General features: G+C 35.1%; 2 protein-coding genes across 21 annotated transcripts in view; one reads left to right on the forward strand and one right to left on the reverse strand.

Moving 5' to 3' along the window:
• LOC141405527 (antichymotrypsin-2-like) overlaps positions 1–26,582 on the forward strand; it is a 167,941-nt gene that overhangs the window by 65,248 nt on the left and 76,111 nt on the right. For 6 of the 20 annotated variants that reach the window (XR_012413218.1, XM_073989949.1, XM_073989946.1 and 3 more), the window contains exon 1: positions 22,338–22,454. The exons of 13 other annotated variants lie outside the window; for them this stretch is intronic. Coding sequence is in view for 6 of the 7 variants with exons in the window: in XM_073989949.1 (XP_073846050.1) it covers positions 22,448–22,454 (7 nt within the window). In the remaining variant the exon portion in view is untranslated. Of the gene's footprint in view, positions 1–22,331; positions 22,455–26,582 lie in introns of those variants that run through there. One more of the 20 variants, XM_073989945.1, reaches the window with a different exon arrangement.
• Positions 10,623–12,694, reverse strand: LOC141405931 (serine protease inhibitor 42Dd-like). Its single transcript, XM_073990821.1, has 4 exons — positions 12,580–12,694; positions 11,164–12,080; positions 10,939–11,083; positions 10,623–10,854 (listed from the first exon to the last, which is right to left on the reverse strand). The coding sequence occupies exons 1-4, from the start codon at positions 12,602–12,604 to the stop codon at positions 10,730–10,732; spliced, it is 1,212 nt and encodes a 403-aa protein (XP_073846922.1). The 5' UTR covers positions 12,605–12,694; the 3' UTR covers positions 10,623–10,729.

Consider the following 26,582-nt stretch of genomic DNA (forward strand, 5'->3'; position numbering starts at 1 on the left):
CGACGAACAGCTTTTAGCAAAAAACATAAATAAATTCAGTGGAATACTTTAAAAAAACAGCTACCCCACCCATATAATAAACCAAATAACCCATGACCAAAAATCAAAGAAAACCAAAACATTCAATGAAAATGAAAACAAAAATTTTATCAGTGTAGCATATCTACCCAGCTTAACAGAACCAAAAAACCTGAGAAGCATCATAAAAGACACAACAACAATAATATCACACAGATCGAATGAAACATTACAGACAATATTCAAAAGAACAACAACAAAACAAGAAAAGCTCAAACAGAGCAAAGGGAATCAAACAGAAGAATGTGGAATGGTTTACGTAGGCAGTGATGCCAGATTTGCCGATTTATCGGCATTTTGCCGATTTTTAGTCCAAAAAAATAGAAATGCCGATTTGCCGATTTTTACCCCTAAAATGCCGATTTTTAGTTAAGGCAACTTGTTCACATAAAATTTCCGTTTTGTATGAAAATTGTAGCTGCTAGCACTAATTTGGTACAATAACAAAGACAACTATATCGTCAAGAGTAGTTTCATTAATAATAATAATATTTTTTAACATATTATAAAAACAGTTTGAATTTTGTTGATTACCAAAATGTGTACTTCAGTATATACATCAAGGAAATTGTTAAAAAAAAAACGAAATTGTCGAGAAGTGGGTTAGTGAAAATAATTAAAAACTGCACAAACTTTTACATTGAACTTTGTGATCAGATTTTAAAGCGGTTTGATTTTGAAAACAAATTTAAGTGCCTAGCTCCCATAAATCCAAGTTTTATAATAAATGGCGCTGAAGATTCATTTTTCGACATTATAAAGGAATACGAATGCTTTATAAACATAAACAAAAATCAAGACTTGGACTCAAAATTACGCGAACTTTCACGTTTAAATTTCCAAAATTTGTTTCAAGGTAGAAAAGTAGAGTTGCTAGAGTTTTGGAAAACAGTATGTGAATTAAGATGTGCAAATTCTGAAACATTATTTCCAATTTTGTCCAAATTTATTAAACATATTTTAGTCTTGCCACATTCTTCAGCAAATGTGGAAAGAGTTTTTAGCCAAGTGAATTTAAATAAAAACAAGTGTCGAAATCGATTAGCTAGGGAATCGATGGAAGGAATTCTCTTTACTAAAGACTACTTAAAATGAAATAAGTCCAACTGTTATGATGTTGTCATTAAAAATGATTTATTACGAAACTTTAATTCAAATATTTATGAATGAAATCGAATTTAATTGTAAACCAACATTTCAAAATTGCAATACACAAACGATCACCTTATTAGTTAACCTTTTAAGATAATATTTGTATAAGTTTTGTTTAGCTTGACTGAATTGAAAATATATTGATCTCACGTACTTATAAATATATACTTCATATGTATATGGTAAAACCATTTATATTTTGTTGTACTTAAAATGTTATTTTTTAAACTTATGCTTATTAAATAAAGCGATAATTTGAACTGAAATAAATGTTTTTAATTTGCCGATTTTTTTGCCGATTTTGAAAATTTTTTGCCGATTTTGCTGATTTTGGCACCCGAAAAGTGCCGATTTTCGACCAAACTTATCTGGCATCCCTGTACGTAGGCACAACAAAGAGAATGTTAAGTGTGAGAGTAGGAGAACATCAAGCAGACATAAAAAAGGGATCAGAAAAAACTGCTCTGGCACAACACATTAAAGAAAGTGGCCACACAGCGGACTTCAAAAATGTCAAAATATTAGACAAAAAGAAGAAAGAAAATAAAAGGTTTACACTTGAAAGCGTACGCATACAACAAAGGATTGTCAAAATTATCAACACGAAGGAAGATAAAGACAACACCAAGCTTCAGTATTCCATTGCAATAGCATAATGCCAGTTCTGTGATAGCTTTATTTTAACTGTGATTTTATTTATTTATTTATACAATTATTTATTTATTTATTATTTATGTGTCGTGTGGAGTCCCGTTTTTTTAATAATAAGTAAATAATAATTATAATGATATTTAAATAATGTGAGTTAAAATTGTGCAATATTCAGAACCAATAATACAATGTAGTTTCTATCTTTTTTATTACCAGATATCCAAAATAAACATAAGCTCTTGATAAAGTTGGAAAAAAGCCAACGAAACGTTGAGCACAATATGAAATAAAATTCGTTTTATTGTCATAACAAAACACTGACCAAAAAAGCCCGTCAAAAAATCTACACTCTAAGTATCAATGATTTTGGCATGGTTCTAAATACTATAATGATGGCAGCTACTCCTGCTCTGACAAAATTGACTGAATTAACCCTTGAAATCGAAGTAACTAGCCATATCCTAACTAAATTTGTTATGATCATTCATGATACACACATGTATGTCAGTTTCTAGGGTTAATTCAGTCAATATAGAACCATGCCAAAATCATGGATGTTAGGACTCGTATATTAGATATATTCACTGGACAATAGCCGTAGACTATCCCCGCATTTTCACATACAATATTAGGAACCTATGACTTATCCTGATGACGTTATTTTAGTTTATAGTACTAAAATACGTAATTTTGCAAAGTCCGATTTGGGTTATCAATATTTTCCCTATAAATATTCACCACAATATTTCAAAAACAGTTTGGATTGAGCACACATAATCTTCTTAAAGAATTTATTACGAAAAAACATCAATAAAATATACTTTGTGACCGCAGATAACGAAAATGTGAATAAAAACGTTAGAATATGGTCCTAAATCGAAAGTGAAAGCTTCTGGAGGTGTTAAATATTATTGCTACAAATTTCTTTTGCTTAGAGACTCATAATGAAATTTTATTTGGAACTTTTCTTCTTTTGATACAATCCCCAAAAAGTGAAATATTTTAGGAGATTTTGACTCAGTATGGAATAAAATTTTAATTAAGAGTCTATAAGTTTAACAACCAATTTCTACGTATACTATCTAATTTTGTAACGTAATTTTCTTAACAAAGTGTTTTACTTAGATATCTGGTTTGTTCAGGGACTTACAGTTAAATTTTGTGTAGAACATTTCTTCTTTTAACACCATTCGTCTAGAACTAAATTTCATGTTACTTTCATGGATCAACTCGAAAAAAGAACAATACAAATTTATTCAAAAACAAGTAAGAAAAGTCTATAGTCGGACGGAGCCGACCATGGGATACCCTATACCGCTATCCCTGGACAATCACTCTCCACGGAACTTCTTTTCAGTGATTGTGAAAATTTAATTATCAAATATCAGAGATGTAATGTATAATACTTATGACCAAAACCAAAAAGTTATCTAGCATGACAAAGACATTTTTGTAGCAGGAAAGGAAAATTTAGTTCACACAAACTAAAATGTAATGAAACCCACTTATGTAGTACTACTACTTCCGTTGTTTAACCGCTACGTTATTGAAATGTTTACCAATTTCACACAAAAGTTTCAGTCCATTTAATCCGCTAAGTATTATCTGATCTTCACGTTGGTTTGTACGCTTCTTCTTTATCATAAACTCAAACTTTGTTTAAAAATTTGCGGGTTATTATTTTTACCTACAGAGCTGCTACAAAATTGGTTAAAATTTTGTTCTTGGTCCATTTCATCACCTGAACATTTCACGATCATCACCAAAAACTAATCATTTCTATTCTGGCCCGAACCCAAACTCCTTAAAAATTTCGTTACAATCGGTCCATAATTGCGGCCTTAAGCTTGTTTACATTTTTTAATGGAAGGACACACATCGCTAAATCGCTTTATCTCGTCGAGATATGAATTTCGGCATACCAAATAAGGGGTCTAGGACGAATATTTCGTGGTGTTACATAAACTTTTGGGGAGACAATATGTAGCATGGAATAAAAATGTGGTTCTCTACACAGAACCCATTATATATTAGGCAGTAAGCCCGTTATCTAGCAAATACTTAATTGCAATTTACATCAGAGGAAAGGTCAGTAGTTTTTTCCATATATAGGCTACTTTGCGAAATATATATGTCCTCAAGGAATTAAAATATATATATTTATTCCTTTAAACTCCTGTAAGGAGCATAGGGCCAGAACAAAATTATGAAATCTATTTCTATCTAATGCTAATAATTTTATTTCACTCCATGTAACACCGCTTCTTTCAACATCTTTTTCAATTTGTCGCCTCCAGGTGTGTGCTGGGCGTCCTCTTCTCCGACTTCCCTGTGGATTCCATTCAATGGCTTGTCTTGTTATATCACCAGCATCCTTCCGCAGTGTATGCCCTATCCACTTCCATTTCCGTTCCATTATATTTATATAGATTGGCGTTTGACTCGTTAGCTCCCATAGCCTGTTGTTTGGTATTGTGTTAGGCCAGTAAATTCTTAGCAAGCGTCATAAGCAGCGATTACTGAAGCTTTGTAGTCGCTGTATGAGCTGAGGCGCCGCGTTCCATGTTTCACAACCGTACAAAATAACTGAAGTTACGTTTGAGTTGTAAATACGTATCTTGGTTTGAATGGAAAGAGATGTTGATGTCCAAATGTTCTTGAGTTGTCCAAAAGCTTGCTGTGCCTTTTTTATACTATTCTCGATATCGTCAGCGCTTCCACCGGTGTTTGTAATAGTGCTACCTAGATATATAAAAGATTGCACATTTTCCAGCGGTTTTCCGTTTAGAAGAAATGGACGATTGTTCGTTGTATTTAGTCGCATTGCTTTTGTTTTTTCAATGTTTATATGAAGTCCGGCATTGGCGGCAATTGTAGCTATTGATTTGAGTTTGCGAGCCATATCATCATATGTGTGCGCAAGTAGACAGATATCGTCAGCATAGTCAAGATCTTGCAGGAATCCATGTAGTCCCCAGCTAATCCCCCTTTGGCTTTGGAGTGCTTGGTTCATAACAACATCTAGGACTATGTTGAATAGTGTTGGGGATAATATGCAGCCTTGCCTTACTCCTACTTTGATGAAAACCTTATCACTAAGAACTCCTTCTACAATATGCGGCAGTTTGCTCCGTTGTACAGGTGCCTAACAAGTTCTATGATTTTCTCGGGAAAACCTTTGCACCGCATTGCAGCCCATATTGCCTGGCGGCGTAATTTGTCAAACGCTTTCTGAAAGTCGATGAAAATTAGGTATAACGGCGACCGATATTCGACACTTTGTTCAACTATTATGCGAAGACTATTGATATGATCAACGCACGATTTGTGGGGGCGGAAGCCAGCTTGTTCTGCTCGACACAGCTCAGGGTATGCTAAGTTGATTCGTTTGTTTATTATATAGGTTATAACTTTATTGATGGTGCATAATATTGTTATACCTCTCCAGTTTGAGCATCTTGACAAATCACCCTTTTTTGGCAACTTTACTATTACACCTTCTTTAATTTCATCGTCTAAAGTACCATTTTCCCAGAAGTTTGTAATTATAGGGTATAGGAGCTTTGCGCTCACTAAAGGGTCAACTTTTATCAACTCTGCAGCTATATTATCAACGCCAGCTGTCTAGTTATTTTTTAAAGTTGTTATAGCTTCAGCTATCTCACTTATGGAGGGAAAGTCGGTTTCCATATTTGGGTTTTCAACGTGTGTATGGCAGTTACATTGAAACTCGACATCATTATCCGCTCCGTTTGATAGCAATTCTGTGTAAAAGTTCTTCCATACCGCAATTTGCTTGCTTCTTGCCGTGATCAGTGTACCATCGTCATCCCTGATAGGCTTAACAGATGTGAATGGTCGATTTGACAAAAGCTTTGTGGCTCTATATAAGTCACGGCTACGATTCGTTTCACTTGCTCGCTGGGCTTCTGTTGCAATACGATCGATGCATTTCCGTTTATCTGTGCGGGCACTTCTCTTTACCTCGCGGTTCAATCTATTGTATTGGTTACTTTTTTCCATCCTAGCATTCCTCGTTTTTGCAGCATTTATCGCTTCTTTAGCAAGTTTCCTGTTTTGTATTATGTCCCAAGTTTCATCGGAAATCCATGGCTTTCTTTTACTATGGGCGTATCCAATGTTGTTCTTGGCTGATGATAGATATATTTCTCTGACAGTACTCCATGAGCTTCGTTGTTCAACGGGGATGTTGCTGAGGGCTTCTCTTAAAGGGTTTGCAAAGGCTGTAGAAACCTCCCTAATTTTTAGACGATCTATATCAAACTTCCGTGAACACTTGGCTTCTTTCTTTATAGCAGCTATTTTTAATCGGACGGTTGCAATAAGAAGGTGGTGATCACTTCCTACATCCGCTCCCCTTTTGGTTCGTACGTCGAGTAATGAGCCTCTCCATTTGCTGCTTATCAGGATATGATCAATTTGGTTTTCCGTGCGGTGGTCCGGAGATGTCCATGTTGCTTTATGTATTCTTTTATGTGGAAATAGCGTGCCTCCAATCAGAAGATTGTGCGTCGAACCAGTTTCGGCAAGAAGTTTGCCATTCTCAGTCAGACGTCCAATTCCGTGGGTGCCCATTACATTTTGGAGATTGGTGTTGTCCCTGCCCACTTGGGCATTAAAATCTCCCATAAGCATGACTATGTCACCCCCGCGTACATTTGTCAATACAGAATTTAAGCTGTTATAAAATTCTTCTTTAGCTGCGAGTTCAGCCGCTTCTGTGGGCGCATAGCATTGTATTATAGTCAAGTTTCTGGCCTTCGTCCTGAACCGTGCTTCTATAATGCGATCTGTGTGAGGTTTCCAGTCTAACATCGCTTTTTGTGCATAGTTCGATAGTAAGAGGCCAACACCGCCGGCTCTAGGTTGATTTTTAGGTCTCCCAGAGAATAAAAGGAAATAGTTGTTGTTTGTTCGGAACTCTCCTACCTCTGGCCACCGTGTTTCTGCTAGGCCCAAAATATCTATATTGTATTGTGAACATTCCTTACACACCTGACATAGTTTTGATGTTTCCAAAAGCGTCCTTACATTCCATGTACCAATTCGTATCCTTGATTTCATGCCAAAAGTCGTCATCTGATTTATCAATTGATTTCTATTTCTTGTTGTGGTTTCATTAATCATAGTAGTTTAAGATGAGCAGCAGATTAGGCTACCGCATCCGATTCTGTTGCCAGGGCTGCTGGCTAGAGCATACAGACATGCTATGTGTGCAGTGACTTACTACCGTAAGCCATGTTGCCCGCCGTTGACCGTTATTGGTTCCTCCGCCGTTTCAACTCAACGTACGCCTGTCTGCCCACGTACGTACCACTTACATTAACCTCTATTTCACAGATTATGTTGCGATAAGCCCAATGAAGTGGTTTGTTTCGAAGTATTCTCTCCGAGCTGTTTGGTCCGCGGGATGTATTTGATTTCCCTCCTACCACCCATATCTGGGAAGCATTCGCTATCCGCCACCTGCGACGCGTTCTCTAGGGGTTACAGCCTCCCCCGAGAAGGAATTAACCACGACCAAAAATAATTTTTTTATATTTTTCATACTAAAGTAATGGCCCATTTCACCCGCTAAAGAATATCAGATCATCATTCAAAATTGTAGGCATCTTTTTCGACCTATACTCTTACCCGGTGCAAAATTTCGTGACTATTGATGTATAATTGCGACTTCTAGCGAGTTTATTATTACACTACAAACAAATAACGGAATATATTGGGCTGTAACTCTGTTATCTGATCATGCACACCAACATAATTGGCATCAATTGAAAGGTCAAGCGTTCCACTTTCAAGTATATCTCACTTGTCCGGAATGTCACTTCCAGGAATTAAGATATAAGCTGTATATTAAAAATTTTCACAATTTTCACGCAAAAGTTTTGGTCCATTTAACCCTCTAAATATTATCCGATCGCCATCTCAAATTGCAAGCTTCTCGCTTGTGATATACTCTTAGCTTATTTAAAATTACGCGTTGATTGGACTATTATTGAGACCTACAGAGCCGCTAGAAAATTGGATAAATATTATTTTTTTGGTCCATTTCTGATCTGAACCCGACCTCCATACAAAATTTCGTGACGATCAGTCCATAATTGCGGCCTGAAGCGTGTTTACAATTTATAATGGACAAACGGACGGACGGACGGACACACATCTCAAAATCGCTTTCTCTCGTCGAGTTATGAAGATTGGTATACCACATTGGGGGTCTCCGACGAATATTTCGCGGTGTTACATAAATTTTTACCAAAACAAACTTATAATACCCTTTTCCACATTGTGGTATAGGGTATAAATTAGGGTGGGGCGATTTGTGTGGAAGGAAAAAAACCTTAATGAGCCCTTCGCGTTTCTGATTCCTGGGATTGAACTGAGAAAAAAAAGTCCACTGGACCATATATCTACCGTGAAAATCGAGCCTCCCGATTTTGACTTTAAGTTTTTTATTGACTTTTTTTGGATATTTTGGCATATAACAGCCAAATCATTGAGATTTTCGATCCAACACAAAGACAAACATTGTAGCGAAGACAGTAGTTGAAAACTCTCTAATACATGGCAGAAGCATTGGAACGCTCCTTCAGGCAGCTTTGGCCTTAAGAATGTGCAAACTTTTCGGAAAATGTCGATAAATGACATTGTGCTATAAAATTTGACCCGAAAATATTCAAGTGTTCTGATCCAAAATTATATTGACAATGCCTTTAGTTCGTTCGGGTCACTTCGTTTTATTTCTTTATAACGTTAAAAGTGGTGAAAATCTGGGTATCTTACATTTTCAAATTTAGACGGACATATCTTCTTTTTTCACAACGGATTTCTAGTGATCCTTCTTCCTTTTAAAGGGATGAATAATATCTTTAGAACAAGTTATTAATTGTTTAAATCGGTTAACAAATGGCTAAGTTGTAGTGGTTTAAGTCTGAAAACCCCCTCAAAAAACCTATAACTGAATTTCTCATAATTTTGAAAATAATTATTGAACAAAACAAAAAAAAACATTATATTTTTGAAAATTATGAGAAATTCAGTTATAGTTTTTTTGTGGGGGTTTTCAGACTTAAACCACTATAACTTAGCCATTTGTTAACCGATTTCCTTTGTGGTGTTGGGACGTGTAAGGCTTTTTTGTAACAAATCAAATATGATGAATACAATTTCTGAATGTTGAACCAGATGGGAGAGTTATATTTGCCAGGATTGAAAATGATGTTTGGCTAATATAGCATAATATTGAAAATTTTTTTAGACCCTCAGAATTTATGATAACATTCATACTTTCATACACAAATGTGCCTCAGCAAAATATTGGTTTTAGACCCGAAGTAGGTTTGGACGAAATCCGTTTCAGACAATTTGGAGTCGATTTAGCAATGTCCGTCTGTCTGTCTGTCTGGCTGGCTGGTGCGAACGATAACTCTCGAAGGGATCAAACGATTCGAACCAAATTTTAGGTATCGTAATATTTTCTTCAAACTTAGGTTAAGTTCGAAGGTGAGCCATATCGGTGCACTCCTTCAGGTAGCTCCCCCACAAATGTTCGAAAATGTTCGGAAAAATGTGCGAACGATAACTCTTAAACGTAGTAACCTATTTGGTCCATACTTTACACATCATGGAATTTCTACCAGACATAGATGAGGTTCCAATATGGACTCTACTGGTCCACACCCTCGAGTACCTCCCACACAAAATTTTGGAAAAGTTCAGTTTAGGACCTGCTCTCAAATCGCTTTGATTTTTGTTGTAACAAGTTGTATTCACTTCCGTGCATACGGCGGTACAAGTTTCTGCAGGGGCAAGTGCATACTACCTGAGCAAATAGCCTGTAAGATGCAAAAAAAAAAACTCCTCTGACACCATGTGTAGTGGTTGCAGATCAAGATAACTCTCGAAAGGATGTGCCGATTCGGTCCAAAATGTGGCCTTCATAAAGTTTTGTGCAAACTTAGTTTAAGTTCGAAGATAAACCATATCGGTCCACTCCTTCAGGTACCACCCCACAAAAGCTCAAAAATGTTCGGAAAAGTTGTGCGCACGATAACTCTTGATGGGAGTGACCGATTTGGTCCATACTTTACACATCCTAATATATCTACAAGATATAGATCATATTTGAATATGGGCTACATGTCTCCACTCCTACGGGTACTTCCCCCACAAAATTTTGGATAAATTCACTTTAAGACCTGTTCCCGAATCACTTTGATTTTTGTTGAAGCAACTTGCATTCGCTGCCTCAATTACGACAGTAAACGTTTTTTTTTCAGGGGCAAGTCCAAAGTTATTGAGAAAACAGTCCGAAATATGTAAAACCCCTATGGCACCATATGTAGTGGCTGGAGAACTCGAACCGAATACTGCGTTCGTCCACACTTTGGATATTATAATATTTCCTCGAATAGTACATGAAATTCGAAGGTGGTGCTTATAGGTCCACTCCTTACGGTACCTCCACCACAAAAGTTCGAAAATATTCGCTAAAATGGTAGGCGCGATTTCTCATAGACGTACCAATTGGTTCAAACTTTGGATCTCTAAATATCTCTAAAATTTTGGGCCCTATTTGCCCAATACTTGTGGCACCACCAACACAAATGTCTATTCGAGGATTCTTTGGACATTTTACCGAAGGTTTTCCTATCCATCGTTATCCCCGCTAATTTTTGAGCTTTACCGCAAATCTTTGAGCTATCCATACTTTTGTCGGTTCATACGCCCAAAATGTTATTTATTTAAGTTTTTTCCTTTTTTCAAAAAAAGATATACATTTTCAAAATTTTTCTGAATTTTATAAATAAAATAATAACAACATCTTTTAAAATTTGGTCACATGACCAGCAAAGTAAACAGCCGTTTTACTGCGTATGGCAAACACAAAGGGATGATCAGCCTTAAAGGTTTTCTGGTTCATGTTCAGACTCAGGGGTATAATTTTCATATCTGGAAAAATATTTAAAAACGAATCATTATTGCAATCCCATTGTAGTGAAGTATAATGGTATTGCTGTGTATAAATTTACTTACATGTAGCAGCAGCTGCCTCTGAACCGGCTTCATTGACTTCAACAAAAGCTTTGTGTTTAACATCCGAGACTTTTTGGGATGCACCGGGATTGGAAAACAAGTAGTTAAAATTAGCGGAATTGGAAAACATGGAATTTAAACCCATCTGTAAAGACATAGAAACACATACAAACATTTGAATCAAAAAATGTTGATGATAGGAGAGGGTTGTTACTTTAACTTTACCTTCTGCAAGGGTTCCTTCAAATCAACATCGAATTCAATACGGAATTTCGGTAAATATACATCAACATCATGTATGCGCAATTTCGAAGAAATCTCATTAAGATCTACACCCTTTAATTTCTGTTCCAATTTGGCCAATCCCGCAACATCATTGGGTAAAATAATCATCATTGATAAATCGGAATTTTCATACGGCATTTCCAAGACTTTGGCTTCGTATTCTGGTAATTCACCATATTGGAATTCATCTTTCTGATACATCATATCAACCTGAACTTTTTGTTTGTTATCCATTTTAAACTCCTGCTTACGTGTAGCCAAATCACCAAAAGGCTTCAGCCATTTTGCCTTGAAATAAATGGCATTGACCAACACGGCACTGGTGCCACCATCCACAGAACCAGGTTGCATAAGATTTTTGATTTTATCTTCAGTTTGCTCCTCAACCCATGTGTTAATTTTATTACTTGCTTCCTGGGAATTTCGGAAATCTACATTCTCCGCCTTGGCATTTAAATATTTAGTGGTAATTTTGTTATATTCCTCAGCAATTTTCAAGTTTTCATTAACATATAAACGATTGGCCATTTTAAGAATGGGACCATTAGCCTTCGGAGTTTTAAAGAGTTCACTTAAAAATTCTCCATAATTTTGTAGCACTTGACGTTTGTGTCCTTCACCAAGATATAAAACTTTACGCATTTCTTCTGCCGTTTCACCACCAGCTCCAGCAAAGCCCAGAGTCAAGCATGTCTGTATTGAAGCTGGTGAGTAGACAACATTAGTGCTGAGGTATTCGGGTGCCACAACTGAGAAGAGATTAACTGCAAACAGATTACGACTTGCCTTGGCGGAGGGGGCTATTGTTCCAGCGGCGATATAGTGAAAAACACAGCTTAATATTCCTATAAAGAGGGCTGGAAAGAAAATAGGAGGACGCATTATAAGTTATTCTTTTATGTGGCTATTTAATCTTAACAATCTTTTAGAGGTTATAGTCAGATATAAAAACACATTTCAATATAAAGAAATCTCTGAATACAATTTGGAAGAATCATGTAATCATGAATTACAGTAGCTACTAAAATGATCACCAAATGTTCCTAATGCAAATTATTGAAGGGGATAAGCTTCAAAAGTCACACAAGGATACGCTTCAAAAGTAAAAAGTCAGCACCGCAGCAAACATTTTTTTCCTGGATCATGTTCTCTCGGCCACTAAAAGGAAACAAGAACGCCAGAGTATATAATATTATTGCGAAATTTCGGTACTTGGTCAAACAATCCCCTGGAATCTTTCTACTATACCCTGCGAAATACACCTTAAAACCTCTTTGCCAACCCAAATTATTACAACTAGGCCATGTCCCGCGTAATAATCGGTCATTTTTAGGCTATAAAAATATGAATAATCACCTGTTCGAATGAGTAAGGAAGCCATATTATTTATCTTTACTTTATATTTGTATTTTTGATTCACTCAATTTGGCGGATAAATTTGCTGGTGTTGAATTTTTCCACTATGTTGATGGTCTTATCAAATTTTGTTGGGAAATATTGTTATTATTAATTTTGTTGGTGAATTTATTTTTACAGTGTTTTTTTATGGAGACACTTTTTTTGTTCGATTGCGGTCAGCAATCGTTGATAGACTGACCGTTGTACATGACTGAGCTTCATGGATTTATATGAATTCTTAGTTGTGCGGATTCCTAAATGCACATAAAGACGAAATTAATTAGAAGGATTTGTTGTTGTTTTTTTACACGAACATCCACCAACAACTCTCTTGCCATTTTATTATTATCAGCGTAAAAACATCAGTTTGTTTGTTTGTCTGCATGAGATGAGATAATTTATTTTCCTTTCACACTTTTAAAAATATTATTTTTTAAAGTTTTTTTGAGAGTTCGGCCATTGATATTCTCCTCTTGGATTGTGACATTAAAGCCGTCTTAGCAACATTAATGTCATGTCCTGAACAGCGGATATTTCATATTTCTATACACGGTGGAAAAAAGGCCTCTCTAACATATGTCTGTTTGCAACTAGTCCGACATATGTTTGGGTCCCGCAATTTTTGTTTTGGCGTACAGAAACATTTGTTTGTTTGGGTGTAAACAAATTTATTTTATTTATTTATGTGCAAACAGATATTTGTTTAGATATAATATAATTACAAACCCAAAAGCCAAAATTTTGTGTGTAGCTATGTGTCTGCTGTTGCGTTTGTGTGTGGTATTTCTATGCATTTCAATAAACCACCACCATTTATAAAGTTGTGTATATGTTAGAGATAGCCAGTGGGCGCTTACTGAGAGCAAGAGAGCGTAAATTTTAATCTAAAACACATTAAAATGTATGCTCACTTGCTCTCAGTAAGCGCTCGCTGGCTATCTCTAACATATGCACACATTAATAAATTGTTGTGATTTATTGAAATGCATAGAACTACCACACACAAAAGCAACAACAGACACATAGGTACATACACAATTCCATAGAAATACATAACACACTTTAATAAAAGAAAAACGGAATGGAATAATTTATAAAAAGTCACATTTAAACCAATAAGAACGGCGTCCAGCCGGGCCGAACCTGTTATACCCTCCACCACGAGTGATATTGACGTAAAATGGAACAATTAGTTTCCTTTCGTTTATGAAGAAGACTAATTACCAAATTTCAGAAAATTTCGTAGATCTATACCGACAAATTCATGCAGAAAATTTTAGACTCAAAGAAGACTAATTACAAATATCCGTTATTTCGGTAAGATAATGTGGCTAAAACCTAAAAAATACCAAAATTAAGAGTTATGCTTCTATGGGGGATAAAGGAAGACGTGGACATATACTAATAATTCTTTTCAGGAATATTTTATAACCCCTTGGATGACTAAATAACAAAATCCAGACATTTCGGTGGTATATTGACGTCACAACCTTTAGAATTACGAAAACCTGGAGCTACCGTTCTATGGGGGCTATATAAAGGCGTGGACCTATACCCATAAATTTCATATGGGAAGTTTTATACCCCAAATGATGGCTAAACACCAAATTTCAGCCAATTTGGAGGCAACAACTTTCAAAATACCGAAAATCGGAAGGTACCGTTCAATGGGGGCTATATAAAGGCGTGGAACTATACCGACAAAATTAGAGGAAGAAGTTGAATACATCCAACGAACACTAACTACCAACTTTCAGCCACTTCGATTGATTATTGTGGCCATAACATTCAAAACACCGAAAATCGAGAGGGACCGTTCTATGGGGGCAATATGAAGGCGTGGGCCTATATCGAAAAAAATCCAGGAGAATGTTTTATACCCCCAGCGAAGACTAAGTACCAAACTTTAACCATTTCGGGGGAATATTGAGGCCACAACCTTCAAAATACCGAAAATCGGTAGGTACCGTTCTATGGGGGCTATATGAAGGCTTGGGCCTATCCTGGGTGAAAGTTTTATTCTCCCAGCGAAGACTAAATACCAAATTTTAGTCATTTCGGAGGAATATAGAGGCCACAACCTTCAAAATACCGAAAATCGGTAGGTACCGTTCTATGGGTGCTATATTAAGGCGTTGACCTATACCGACAAAACTCTGAGGGGGGGGGGGGGGGAAGTTGTATACCCCCAACGAAGACTAAGTACCAAATTTCAGTCATTTTGGTGTGATAAAACCTTAAAAATACCGAAAATCGGGTGGTGCTGTTATATGGGGACTATATCAAAACGTGGACTGATATAGCCCATTTGCAATACCAATCATCCTAGGAGTAATAGAAACGTCCACACTAAATTACAATGCTCTTTCTTAAAAATTGCGAGCTGTATCTTGATTTCAACAGACAGACATGGTTATATCGACTTAGAATTTTACCCTGATCAAGAATATATATACTTTATATGGTATCCGATGAACATTTCGATGTGTTACAAACTGAATGACAAATTTAATTATACCCTCCATATTATGGTGGAGGGTATAAAAATATTCAGAAACATCGTAGAAAGCTTCTACTTAGTTGTGAAATAAAACACATTTTCCTCAAAGTTGAAATCATCAGCGGGAAATCGGCATTTGGAATCAAATGATTATATAATGTAATAATTAGGTACATCCATATTTCAAATATACATATGTATGTATGAATATGAAAAATATATTGATGTAATTACCAATATTATATGCGATTTCTTCTTTGTGCAATAAAATATTTCCATTCACGTTTTTATACCCTCCACCATAGGATGGGGGTATATTAAGTTTGTCACTACGTTTGTAACTACTCGAAATAATCATTTTAGACCCCACAAAGTATATATATTCTTGATCAGCGTGCAATTCTACATCGATATAGCCATGTCCGTCCGTCTGTGGAAATCACTCTAGCGTCCGAACGGATTGACGTAGGTTGATGAAATTTTGGGAAAATATGTTATATTTACGTAGGACTTTTGGTATTGAAAGCGGGCTATGTAGGTCCACGCTTTCGTATAGCCCCCATACAAAATGACGCGTGACGCGTCGTCGTTTTAAGGAATTTTTAAGATATTTGGCCCATTTTACCACCGAATTGGTTGTAATTTGGTACTTTGTGTCTCCAGAGGCCAAAAAATATTCCTACCAAAGTTGGGTTATATAGGTCCTCGTTTTGGTATAGCCCCCATATAAGGCCCTATATAAAGTACGCGTCATTTTAATATATTTTGAATGTATTAGACCCATTTGATCACAGAATTGGTTGTAGTTTGGTATTTTGTGTCTTCAGAGGCCAGAAAACATTCCTACCAAAGTTGGGTTATATAGGTCCACGTTTTGGTATAGTCCCCACATAAGACCCCTTATAAAGTACGCGTCATTTTAATATATTTTGAATGTATTAGACCCATTTGACCAAAGAATCGGTTGTAACTTTGTATTTTGTGTTTCCAGAGGCTAAGAAACATTTCTACCATAAAATGTTTATATAGGTCCACGTGTTGCTATAGCCCCCATAATACAATATCTCCCGATTTTCGATATTTTGAACGTTTTAGCCTCATTATCACACCGATATGACTGAAATTTGGTATTTAGTCTTCTTTAGGCGTATAAAACTTTCCCCCAGAAATTTTTAGGTATAGGTCCACGACATCATATCTCCCCCATAGAACGGTACCTTCCGAATTTCGGTATTTTGAAGGTTGTGGCCACATTAATCCACCGAAATGGCTGAAATTTGTGGTGGAGGGTATAAAAAGTTCGGCCCGACCGAACTTAACGCTTTTCTTACTTGTTAATTATAAAACTTCCAATTATAAAATGTATTGGGCATTTAATTCACTATAAAGCACAGTTTATGTAAGAAAACACAAAAAACTGATCTTCGCTTGCTAGGTTGGTTAACTGAAAGAGACAAAAAAGTCTGCTTTTGAAACACACGCGTTTGGAATACACGCCACCAAAGCAAAAACAAACTTTTTTGCCCTTCCGTCTTCGCTTCTGCGTCTTCTATTACACCATAGCCTTCCGCAGCCGCGAGAGACCTGTTGTTACTCTCTTCGACAAAAATCCTCTCTCCACCCATAAAAAATATGTTGGTACCCAAACAAATAAAATTGAGATATGTTACATAATGTTGCAATCATATATTTGTTTGGACCCAAGCAAATTATGTTTGGATCCAAACATATACATATTTGTTTGCAACCAGTCCCAAACATAAATTTGTTTGGATCCAAACATATTTCTAATATATATTTTTCTGCGTGTATGCTCGTAAAATTCATCTTTGGTCTAGTCGTCCTTGATCATAGGTCAAGACTTGCGCAGAGAATAGACTGATGTTGAACAATTAAACTTAGCCTCCTTACTGCAAAACCTACAACCGAACTTAGTCTTGTTTCTTGCCAGCTATAGTACAATGCATTTCCTTTATGGTGCTAAGACGCCTAAGGCATTTTTGGGTTCAGAAATCGTAAATGCACTCATGAAGCATGATGTAAGACTTTTTTTAAATTCTTGACATTATTTTTTTACTTTCGAATTTCTTAGAATGAACGAAACTTCTAGGAACATAATAAGGGATTTTTCTTATTGTCTTTTGAAAAATAAGTATTTTAAACAAAAAACAATTCACTCAATGCTGTCACAGAATGTTATGTTCAGTTTCGTAGAAAATATACATATACCATATATAATGAATAAAATTTTTGAATCATATACCACGTTGAGAGTTATATTTTCCAAAGTTGAAAAATTTAATTTGGCTTATTTAGCATCATAATATTGAAATTTTGGTTTGATAATTTCCTGCAGCTTTTGTGATTTCTGGTATTCTATACATCTAATATAGCGTATATAAAAATCGTCGATCTTAATTCCTCTATCTGACATTATTTGTTTACTTTTAGATTTCTGAGCATGAATGAAAATTCTAGGAATATATTGGGGACTTTACTTATTTTTTGATTTTGTGAAAATTAGGTTTTTAAAAAACAATTAAAAACATTCATAGTCAGAGAGTTATGCTTAGTTTTGTGAAAAAGAAAACCAAATACGATGCAGATACTTTTTGAATGATAACCTAGTGATAGGGTCAGAGGTTTAAATACTGAACTGTTTGCGTTGTTTGTTCTGTTCTAATTACCTAGACCTAATATGATGATATTGTGTGCCATATGCAAACCTAAAAATTATTATACATGAAATGCATAATTAATAATATTAACTAATTATATAATGTGTTGAAAAATCTTAATCTTAAAGTGCGTTCTACATAGCAACATTGACTAAAAATGAAAAATAAATTTTTGGAATGACATCTTCTAGAATGTCATTCATATCAGGTATTAAATAATTTGGCATTTTGCCACATTGCACATGAATATTGGTTCCTATGTTTATCTTGGTTTTGTTTTTTAAAATACAGTGAGCCACCAACTTAATCTATACTTATAAAAGAGTTGAGTAATGATGACTGACTCACTGACTGATAGTCAACGCCCAGACTAAACGGCTAAAGCTACAATCTTGAAATTTTGGGTGAGGGTCACTCTTGGTCCGAAGGTGTCAGATAAGGCTGGATTTTTGGAAATTCGAACTAGAACGGTACTAAAAGGTACCCTTAGTATTAGACAAACGCGAAGAGCTAGAATTCTGAAATTTGGAATGAGGTTCACTGATGGAGAGTTAGAAAGTTGTACAAAAGGGTTTTTTTTTTTAAATTCGAACTATAAGTGTACGAAAAATACTAAAAGTTACTAAATTTAGTACCATTTGGTATTACGTAAACGGATAGAGCTAAAATCTTGAAATTTGGAATGAAAATCAAGGTTTAGAAGATGAGTTGATATAAGGAGTTGGGTTTGAAAATGTGTACTCATGTGTACGAATAGTACTAAATGGTACTAAATTTTGTACAATTTGAATTTGGGCGAACCGATAAAGTTGGAATTCTGAAATTTGGAATTACTATTACTGTTGGAGTGTAGGTTTGAGATATGGAGGTAGTTTTCGAAATTCGTACATATGGGTACGAAAGGTACTAAATAGTACCAAATAAGGTACAATTTGGATTTGGGGGAACGAATGGAGCTGGAATACTGAAATTTAGAATTAGGATAACTGTCGGAGTGTAGGATAGAGGTATTTTGGAAATTAGCACTTTTGGGTACGAAAAGTATTAAATGGTACCAAATTTGGAATAGTGAAATTTGGAATTAAGATTACTATTGGAGTGTGGGATTGGGATAGTTTTGAAAATTCGTACTTATGACAACGAAAAGTACTAAATTCGTACTTGTGGGTACCAAAAGTACTGAGTGGTACTAAATTTTGTACAACTGGGATTTGGGTGAACCGATATAGCAGGAATTCTGAAATTTGGAATTAAGATTACTGTTGGAGTGTATGATTGAGGTAGTTGTGGAAATTTTTGGTTATGGGTACGAAAAGTACTAAATGGTACCAAATCTTATACAATTTGGATTTGAGTGATCGGATAGAGCAGGAATAGTGGAATTTGAAATTATGGTTACTATTGGAGTGTGGGATTGGGATACTTTTGAAAATTCGTACTTATGGCTACGAAAAGTACTAAATGGTACCAAATTTGGTACAATTTGGATTTGGGTGATCTGATACATTTTGAATCCTGAAATTTGAAATTTAGATTACTGTTGGAGTGTTGGATAGAGGTAGGTTTGGAAATTCGGACCTATGGGAACAACGTACTGAATGGTACTAAATTTGGTACATTTTGGATTACGGATATCGGATGCAGCTGTACTCCTGAAATTTGGAATTAAGATTACTGTTGGCGTGTAAGATTGAGGTAGTTATGGAAATTTGTACTCATGGGTACGAATAGTACTAAGTAGTACCAAATTTGGTACAATTTGGTTTTGGGTGAACGGATATAGCTGGAATCCCGAGATTTGGAATAAGGAATACATTTGGAATCGTGAAATTTGGAATTAAAATTGCTGTTGGAGAGTTGATAGAGGTAGGTTTGGAAATTCGTACTTTGGATACGAATAATATTAAATGGTACCAAATTTGGATTTGAGTTATCGGATGTATCTGGAATCCTTCGGAATTAAGCTTATTGTTTGAACATAGCACTGAGGTAGTTTTGAAAATTTGTATTTATGGGTACGCAAGGTACTAAATGGTACCAAATCTTATACAATTTGGATTTGAGTGATCGGATAGAGCAGGAGTAGTGAAATTTTAAATTATGATTACTATTGGAGTGTGGGATTGGGAAACATTTGAAAATTCGTACTTATGGCTACGAAAAGTACTAAATGGTACCAAATTTGGTACAATTAGGATTTGGGTGAACGGATATAACTGGAATCCCGAGATTCGGAATAAGAATTACTGTTGGTGTGTAGGATTGATGAAGTTTTTTGAAATTTTTAGTTATAGGTACGAATAGTACTAAATGGTACCAAATTTGGTACAATTTTAATTTGTGTGATCGGATACATTCGGAATCCTGAAATTCGGAATTACTATTACCGTTGGAGTGTTGATAGAGGTAGTTTTGGAAATTCGTACTTTGGATACGAAAAGTACTAAACGGTACCAAATTTGTAACAATTTGGATAATGGTGATCGGATGCAGCTGTAATCCTGAAATTTGGAATTAAAATTACTGTTGGCGTGTAGGATTGTGGTAGTTGTGGAAATTCGTACTCATGGGTACGAATAGTACTAAATGGTACCAAATTTGGTACAATTTGGATTTGGGTGAACGGATACAGCTGGAATCCCGAGATTTGGAAAAAGAGTACTGTTGGAGTGCAGGATTGATAAAGTTTTGGAAATTTTTAGTTATGGGTAGGAATAGCACTAAATGGTACTACATCTGGTACAATTTGGATTTCAGTGATAGGATACATTTGGAATCGTGAAATTCGGAATTAAAATTGATGTTGTTGATAGAGGTAGGTTTGGAAATTCGTACTTTGGATACAAATAGTACTAAATGGTACCAAATTTGGATTTGAGTGATCGGATATATCTGGAATCCTGAAATTCGAATTAAGCTTATTGTTTGAACATAGCACTGAGGTAGTTTTAAAAAGTTGTACTTATGGGTACGAAAAGTACTAAATGGTACTAAATTTGGTACAATTTGGATTTCGGTGATCTGATGCAAATGCAATCCTCAAATTTGGAATTAAAATACCTGTTGAAGTGTAGGATTGAGGTAGTTTTGGAAATTTTTGTTTATGGGTGCTAAAAGTACTAAATGGTACCAAATTTTTTACAATTCGGATTTGCGCGAACGGCTAGAGCTGTAATCTTGAAATTTGGAATTGAGATTAATGTTGGAGTTTGTTTTGAAAATTCGTACTTATGTTTACAAAAAATACTACATTTGGTACAATAAATTTGGTAGCCTTAGGGGTACGAATATGGTTCTATGCATGGTACAATTTTGTATTGGACTAACGAATAGACCTGCATTCGTGAGATTTAGAATTAAGATTACTGTTGTTATTTGGTAATAGCGTCAGATTTAGGAAATATGTACCGTAAATATACGAATTGTTCTATATGGTACAGGATTTGGTACAATTTGTTATTGCGTAGAGGGAATTTTGAAATATTAGGAGGAGGTTCGTATTTTTATGTAAAGTACTAAATAGTACTATAAATGGTTTTGGGGGAACATAATAGAGCTGGACATGAGGATCGCGGTTGGTGGGTTAGGCCGTTTTGGCGTTGAGCACCCCAATTAAAATATCTCACCAATTATGGCTGGATCTTGATGTGTAGGCGTGAGGAAAATCGGACTTATGTGGTACGAATAGTACTTACATGAAAATAAATATCAATTAAAATAGGTATTAGTACAAACATTTTTTCCATGTTCACCGTTCTATATTATATATTTTTTATTTGTTTTATATATCTTTTCTGCATGCGAAGTAGCGGGTACTTTGCTAGTTTTTATATATTAGTACAGCAGATCTTATTGTTGTAGGAAATGCTCCGCATATGTCACACGATATTTTCTTGAAGACTGTAGAGCAGCTGGTTGATGATATGTATCCTTTGTTCAACCTTTATAATTTGTCGAAGAAAGTTTTAGCAATAGAATAAAATTTCTAGGAATAATTTACCGATTTGGAAATTTTGGAATTTGGCATAACTTCTATATGGAATTTTGAGAGTTTCACAAAGTTTCTTATGCCAACCGGTATTAAATATTATCCCTAGCACATTACTAAACTTTTCTAAATCTTCCTTTAGTATTATACAAATATGGTGCATATTCGCAAATTCGTACGAATTCTTCGAAGTTTTGATGAGAACTTTAAAAGGATTTCGAAATTTCTTTTATGCGAAGTAGGTTCGAACTTGACTTTTAGTTTCCATTTCGCCTTCTTATACAAAGCGCACACGACCTTTAAAGATGAATAGTACACTCATCTTTATAATGACGAAGATGATTATTTTAAACATGTGATCCTCCGTTTTCTCTTATACAATTTATTTATTTTTCAAAGAGAAGCTAACTCTTTAAATATTATACATTACACATGGATTTCATGCATTTTAATTTAGATTTTCATTGACTGAGAGCTTGCGATGATTTTTACTGATAACCGAAGAAGAAACTGTCATAATTTTACTTATTTATACCGATCTTTTGGTGCGAGATAATCAGTATAAGTCAAGACGGCATTGAAGATTAGTCTAATCGAAGAAGTACTAGCAAATACTTTTTTTAATTTATTGGAACCTACATTAATTTCAATTGTGCAAGCATGGCAGGTAAAAATGGTGTTAAAACAAAATAATAATTACAAACCTAAAAGTTATCCAATAAATATAATAGTGTATTTTCTAATAATATAAATTAAATTATTTTGAAATTATGAAATTATTTTGAAATAATCATTAATGTACACTCAATATGAAATAGACAATTGGTGCTGATAATCTTTAAACAACAATAATTATTTTGACGTGGATTTAGTATGATAGTGGTGATCTGGGTAATTTTGAAAACCAAAATACGTACATACATATCAAATGTAAATTAAATATAACCACAAAACCAGTGTGAGCTAATAAAGACACTAATTTTATATACATAAATACTTAGATATGTATGAGTTGAGAAGTGTAATTGTTTGTGTTTGGTGTACACTAATAAATAATATATTTTAATAAAATATTAAAGCCAGACTATATTGAAAAACAAAATTTTGTGGCTCATCTTAATTGAGAAACGCTGACACGGTTGTAAGTTTGTTTATTTGCTGCAAAAAGCAAATCAAAAATTTCTGTTATGTTACCTTCATTGAGAATCAACGACATAATGATAGGACTCGACTACGTTAACTGGTTGAATGTGTGGGAATTCTGTGGATTCCTAATTTTTCAATAGATCATAACACGCCAACACGAAAGAAAATTCTCTTCAAGAAAGTTTTTTGTTGAAGATGTTATTGACAAACAAGTGAGCAAAGTCTATAGTGGGGACGGGACCGACTATGTCATACCCTACACCACTACCCCTGTGCGTAATCTTTTCACACGTACATATTTCTATTAGGTAGATTCTAAAGTTTTCATCTGGCTTTTATACCAAATGACTTAAGCCGAACTGAACCAAAATAAAAAATATTTAATTCTATATTTGACTATTGTCGACATTTACTTGGTACTGATAGCTAGTTTTCTTGATTACCATTTTACATGACATTAATACACCAAATAGAAGCAGAGGTATTTGTCATTAAAGTATAAACTTCAAAATATTAAAATTGTGATAACTTAGAGCCTTTTACAATAACTCAATTTGGTATATCCCAGCGTCTCTTTCAACATCACAAGCATTCCACCAATTTTGGTAACCCAATTCGGAGCATTTTAAAGCTCAGAATGTCTTCATTGTTGAACACGATACTCTTGAACCAACATTAAATGAAAGGAGGTTACACCTGGAAAGTTTTTTTTGAAAAAAATTAAAAAAAAAACATCGCCGGAGGGCTTTTTATATAAATGGCGGTCAAAGTTCACATTTTTAGGTTTTCTATGTTTTCACGATTTAGTTTGGAAACCGCTAACATTATTAAAATGGAACTAAAGAAAAAGTAAAAGAAAAATAACAAATGCTTTACAAGATTGTCTTTTGTAATATTTTCATAGCCCCTACCATTTTTGAGATATAGAAGTTCAGATTGGGCAATTCACTGACTGTATGGCCTCCTTATAAAACAATGTCATGTACGGTGCGCCTTAACTAACATTAAATGAAAACCGCTTACACCTGGGAAGTTTTTACGGATTCTGAAAAAGCAATGTTCATAAATGAGAATATTCCAAAAAAATTAAAAAAATCGCTGGAGGGATTTTTTAATAAATCGCGGTCAAAGTTCACATTTTTAGGTACATTTTAGGTTTTCGCAATTTTTTTTTGGTAACCGCAAGTCCTATCGAAATGAGGCTTAAGAAAATGTTGTAGCTGTGAATTCTCTAGAGGATTGACCGCTACGATTTTTTCCTATGTTTTGCCATTTTTGAGATATTTTCGTTTTTTTGCTAGGTTTTCTCGATTTTGCTTGGAAACCGCAAGTCTTATCGAAATGGGACAAGAACGAATCTTGTAACTGTGAACATTCTCTACAAGAGTGGCTTCCATCATTTTTTCCTAGGTAATACCATTTTTGAGATATATAAGATTAAGTTGGGAACTTTCAGTCATGACATTGTTTTATAAGGAGATGATACAGTCAGTGAATTGTTCAAATTTGAACTTCTATATATCAAAAATGGCAAAACCTACGAAAAAATCGCAAAGGACAATCTTGTAGAAAATTTTCACTGCTAGAACATTTTCTTAAGTTCCATTTCGATAGGTTTTGCGGTTTCCCAGCAAAATTTGAAAACTTAAAAAATTCTAAAAATAAGAACTTTGACCGCGATTTATTTAAAAAACGCACCGGAACATTGTAGTTTTAGAATCCGCAAAAAAACTTCCCAGGTGTAAGCTCCTTCATTTAAAGTTGGTTCAAGAGCACCGTGTGAATCGAATAAATGTCTTCATTATTGAGATACTCGTCAGTACAATTCAAATAAAAAATGAGAAAGTGGGATGTGCGCAAACCTATTTTGCGTCATAATTAGACTGCGGAATCCTATGCAAATGCATATATGGTTACGATGGTCGTAGAGAAAATCTGATTCGACAGAAACTCGTTTTATTACAAAATAGAACGTATTAGGCCCAGAAATTTTTGCATATTTTGCATATTTTGCATATCGTGCATATTTCGACATATTTTGACATATCTGCATAAAATGAGCATATGCAAAACCATATGCAAAAATATATTCAAGGATTTGTGGTCTAAATATCCCACCGAAATGGCTGAAATTTGGTATTAAGTCTTCGTTAGGGGTATGCAACTTTACAACTGAAATCTGTCCGCATAGATCCACGTCTTCATATAGCCCTCATAGAATAGTACCTCCCGATTTTCGGTATTTTGAAGGTTGTGACCTCAATATCCCACCGAAATGAATGAAATTTGGCATTTTGTCTTCGTTGTGGGTATAAAACTTTCCACCTGAAATTCGTCGGTATAGGCCCACGTCTTCATATAGCCCCCATAGAACGGTACCTCCAGATTTCTGTTATTTTGAAGATTTTGCCCTCAATATCCCTCCGAAATGGCTGAAATTTCGTATTAAGCCTTGGTTGGTGGTTTAAAACTTTCTACCTGAAATTTATCGTTATAGGTCCACGTCTTCATATAGCCCCCATAGAATGGTACCTCCCGATTTTCGGTATTTTGAAGGTTGTGGCCTCAATATCAAACCAAAATGACTGAAATTTGGCATTTTGTCTTCGTTGTGGGTATAAAACTTTCCACCTGAAATTCGTCGGTATAGGCCCACGTCTTCATATAGCCCCCATAGAACGGTACCTCCGGATTTCTGGTATTTTGAAGGTTGTGCCCTCAATATCCCTCCTAAATGGCTGAAATTTCATATTAAGACTTCCTTGGGGGTAAAAAACTTTCCACCTAAAATTTGTTGGTTTAGGTTCAGGCCTTCATATAGCCCCCATAGAACGATACCTCCCGATTTTTCGTATTTTGAAAGTTGTGGCTGTGATTATACATTTCTCTATTTTATTTACCTGTCTGAAGACAATTTTAAACAGAAAAATTGTACACACAAACATTTTTGTACCTATTATTGAAATATTTGTCGCATAAGAAAATATGTAAAATGCATAAATTTTGCATATGCAAAAATTTATGCATTTTGCATAATTTTGCATATGTCATATGTTTCAATTGCAATGTAATCAGAAGCCAAAAATATGCCCAGTTCCAAAATTTGACATGAATCGGACTAAAAATAGGGGTTGCATAAAATTCCGCTGTCTAGTCATAATAAAGGAAAAGGATATTTTCCTCATTCATTGACGGGCTTTCCTTTTGGAATACGTCTACTAAAAGCGAAGATATTCGCATAAGAATAAAACTTTGTCCACATAAGTTTTTTGCTAATTTCTATCGAAGACTAAATACCAAATTTCAGCATTGTCGTATGAATAATGCCGCTAAAACGTTCAAACTACCGAAAGCTGGAGTACTGCTCTATTAGGGCTGTAGCAAAATCTCGTCTATATCTTGATTTCTATAGACGGAAGGACAAACAGACGGACGTGGTTATGTATATGGACTTAGAATTGAAACTGATCAAGAATATAATAATAATTGTTCCACAAACATCCCATAAGGGACAAGGGAGACTTCTCTCATATCAATGAGTGCAAGTTTTACATGGCTGAAATACTCAGGAAATGTCGCCAACATTACTGAGGAGTATTTTGCCACCGTTGAAAAGTGTTTTGATGTTCCCTGGCCGGGGAATCGAACC

This window comes from Musca autumnalis, unplaced genomic scaffold (genome assembly GCF_047663935.1).
Source record: "Musca autumnalis isolate F117 unplaced genomic scaffold, ASM4766393v1 scaffold_5, whole genome shotgun sequence".
Classification (NCBI taxonomy): domain Eukaryota; kingdom Metazoa; phylum Arthropoda; class Insecta; order Diptera; family Muscidae; genus Musca; species Musca autumnalis.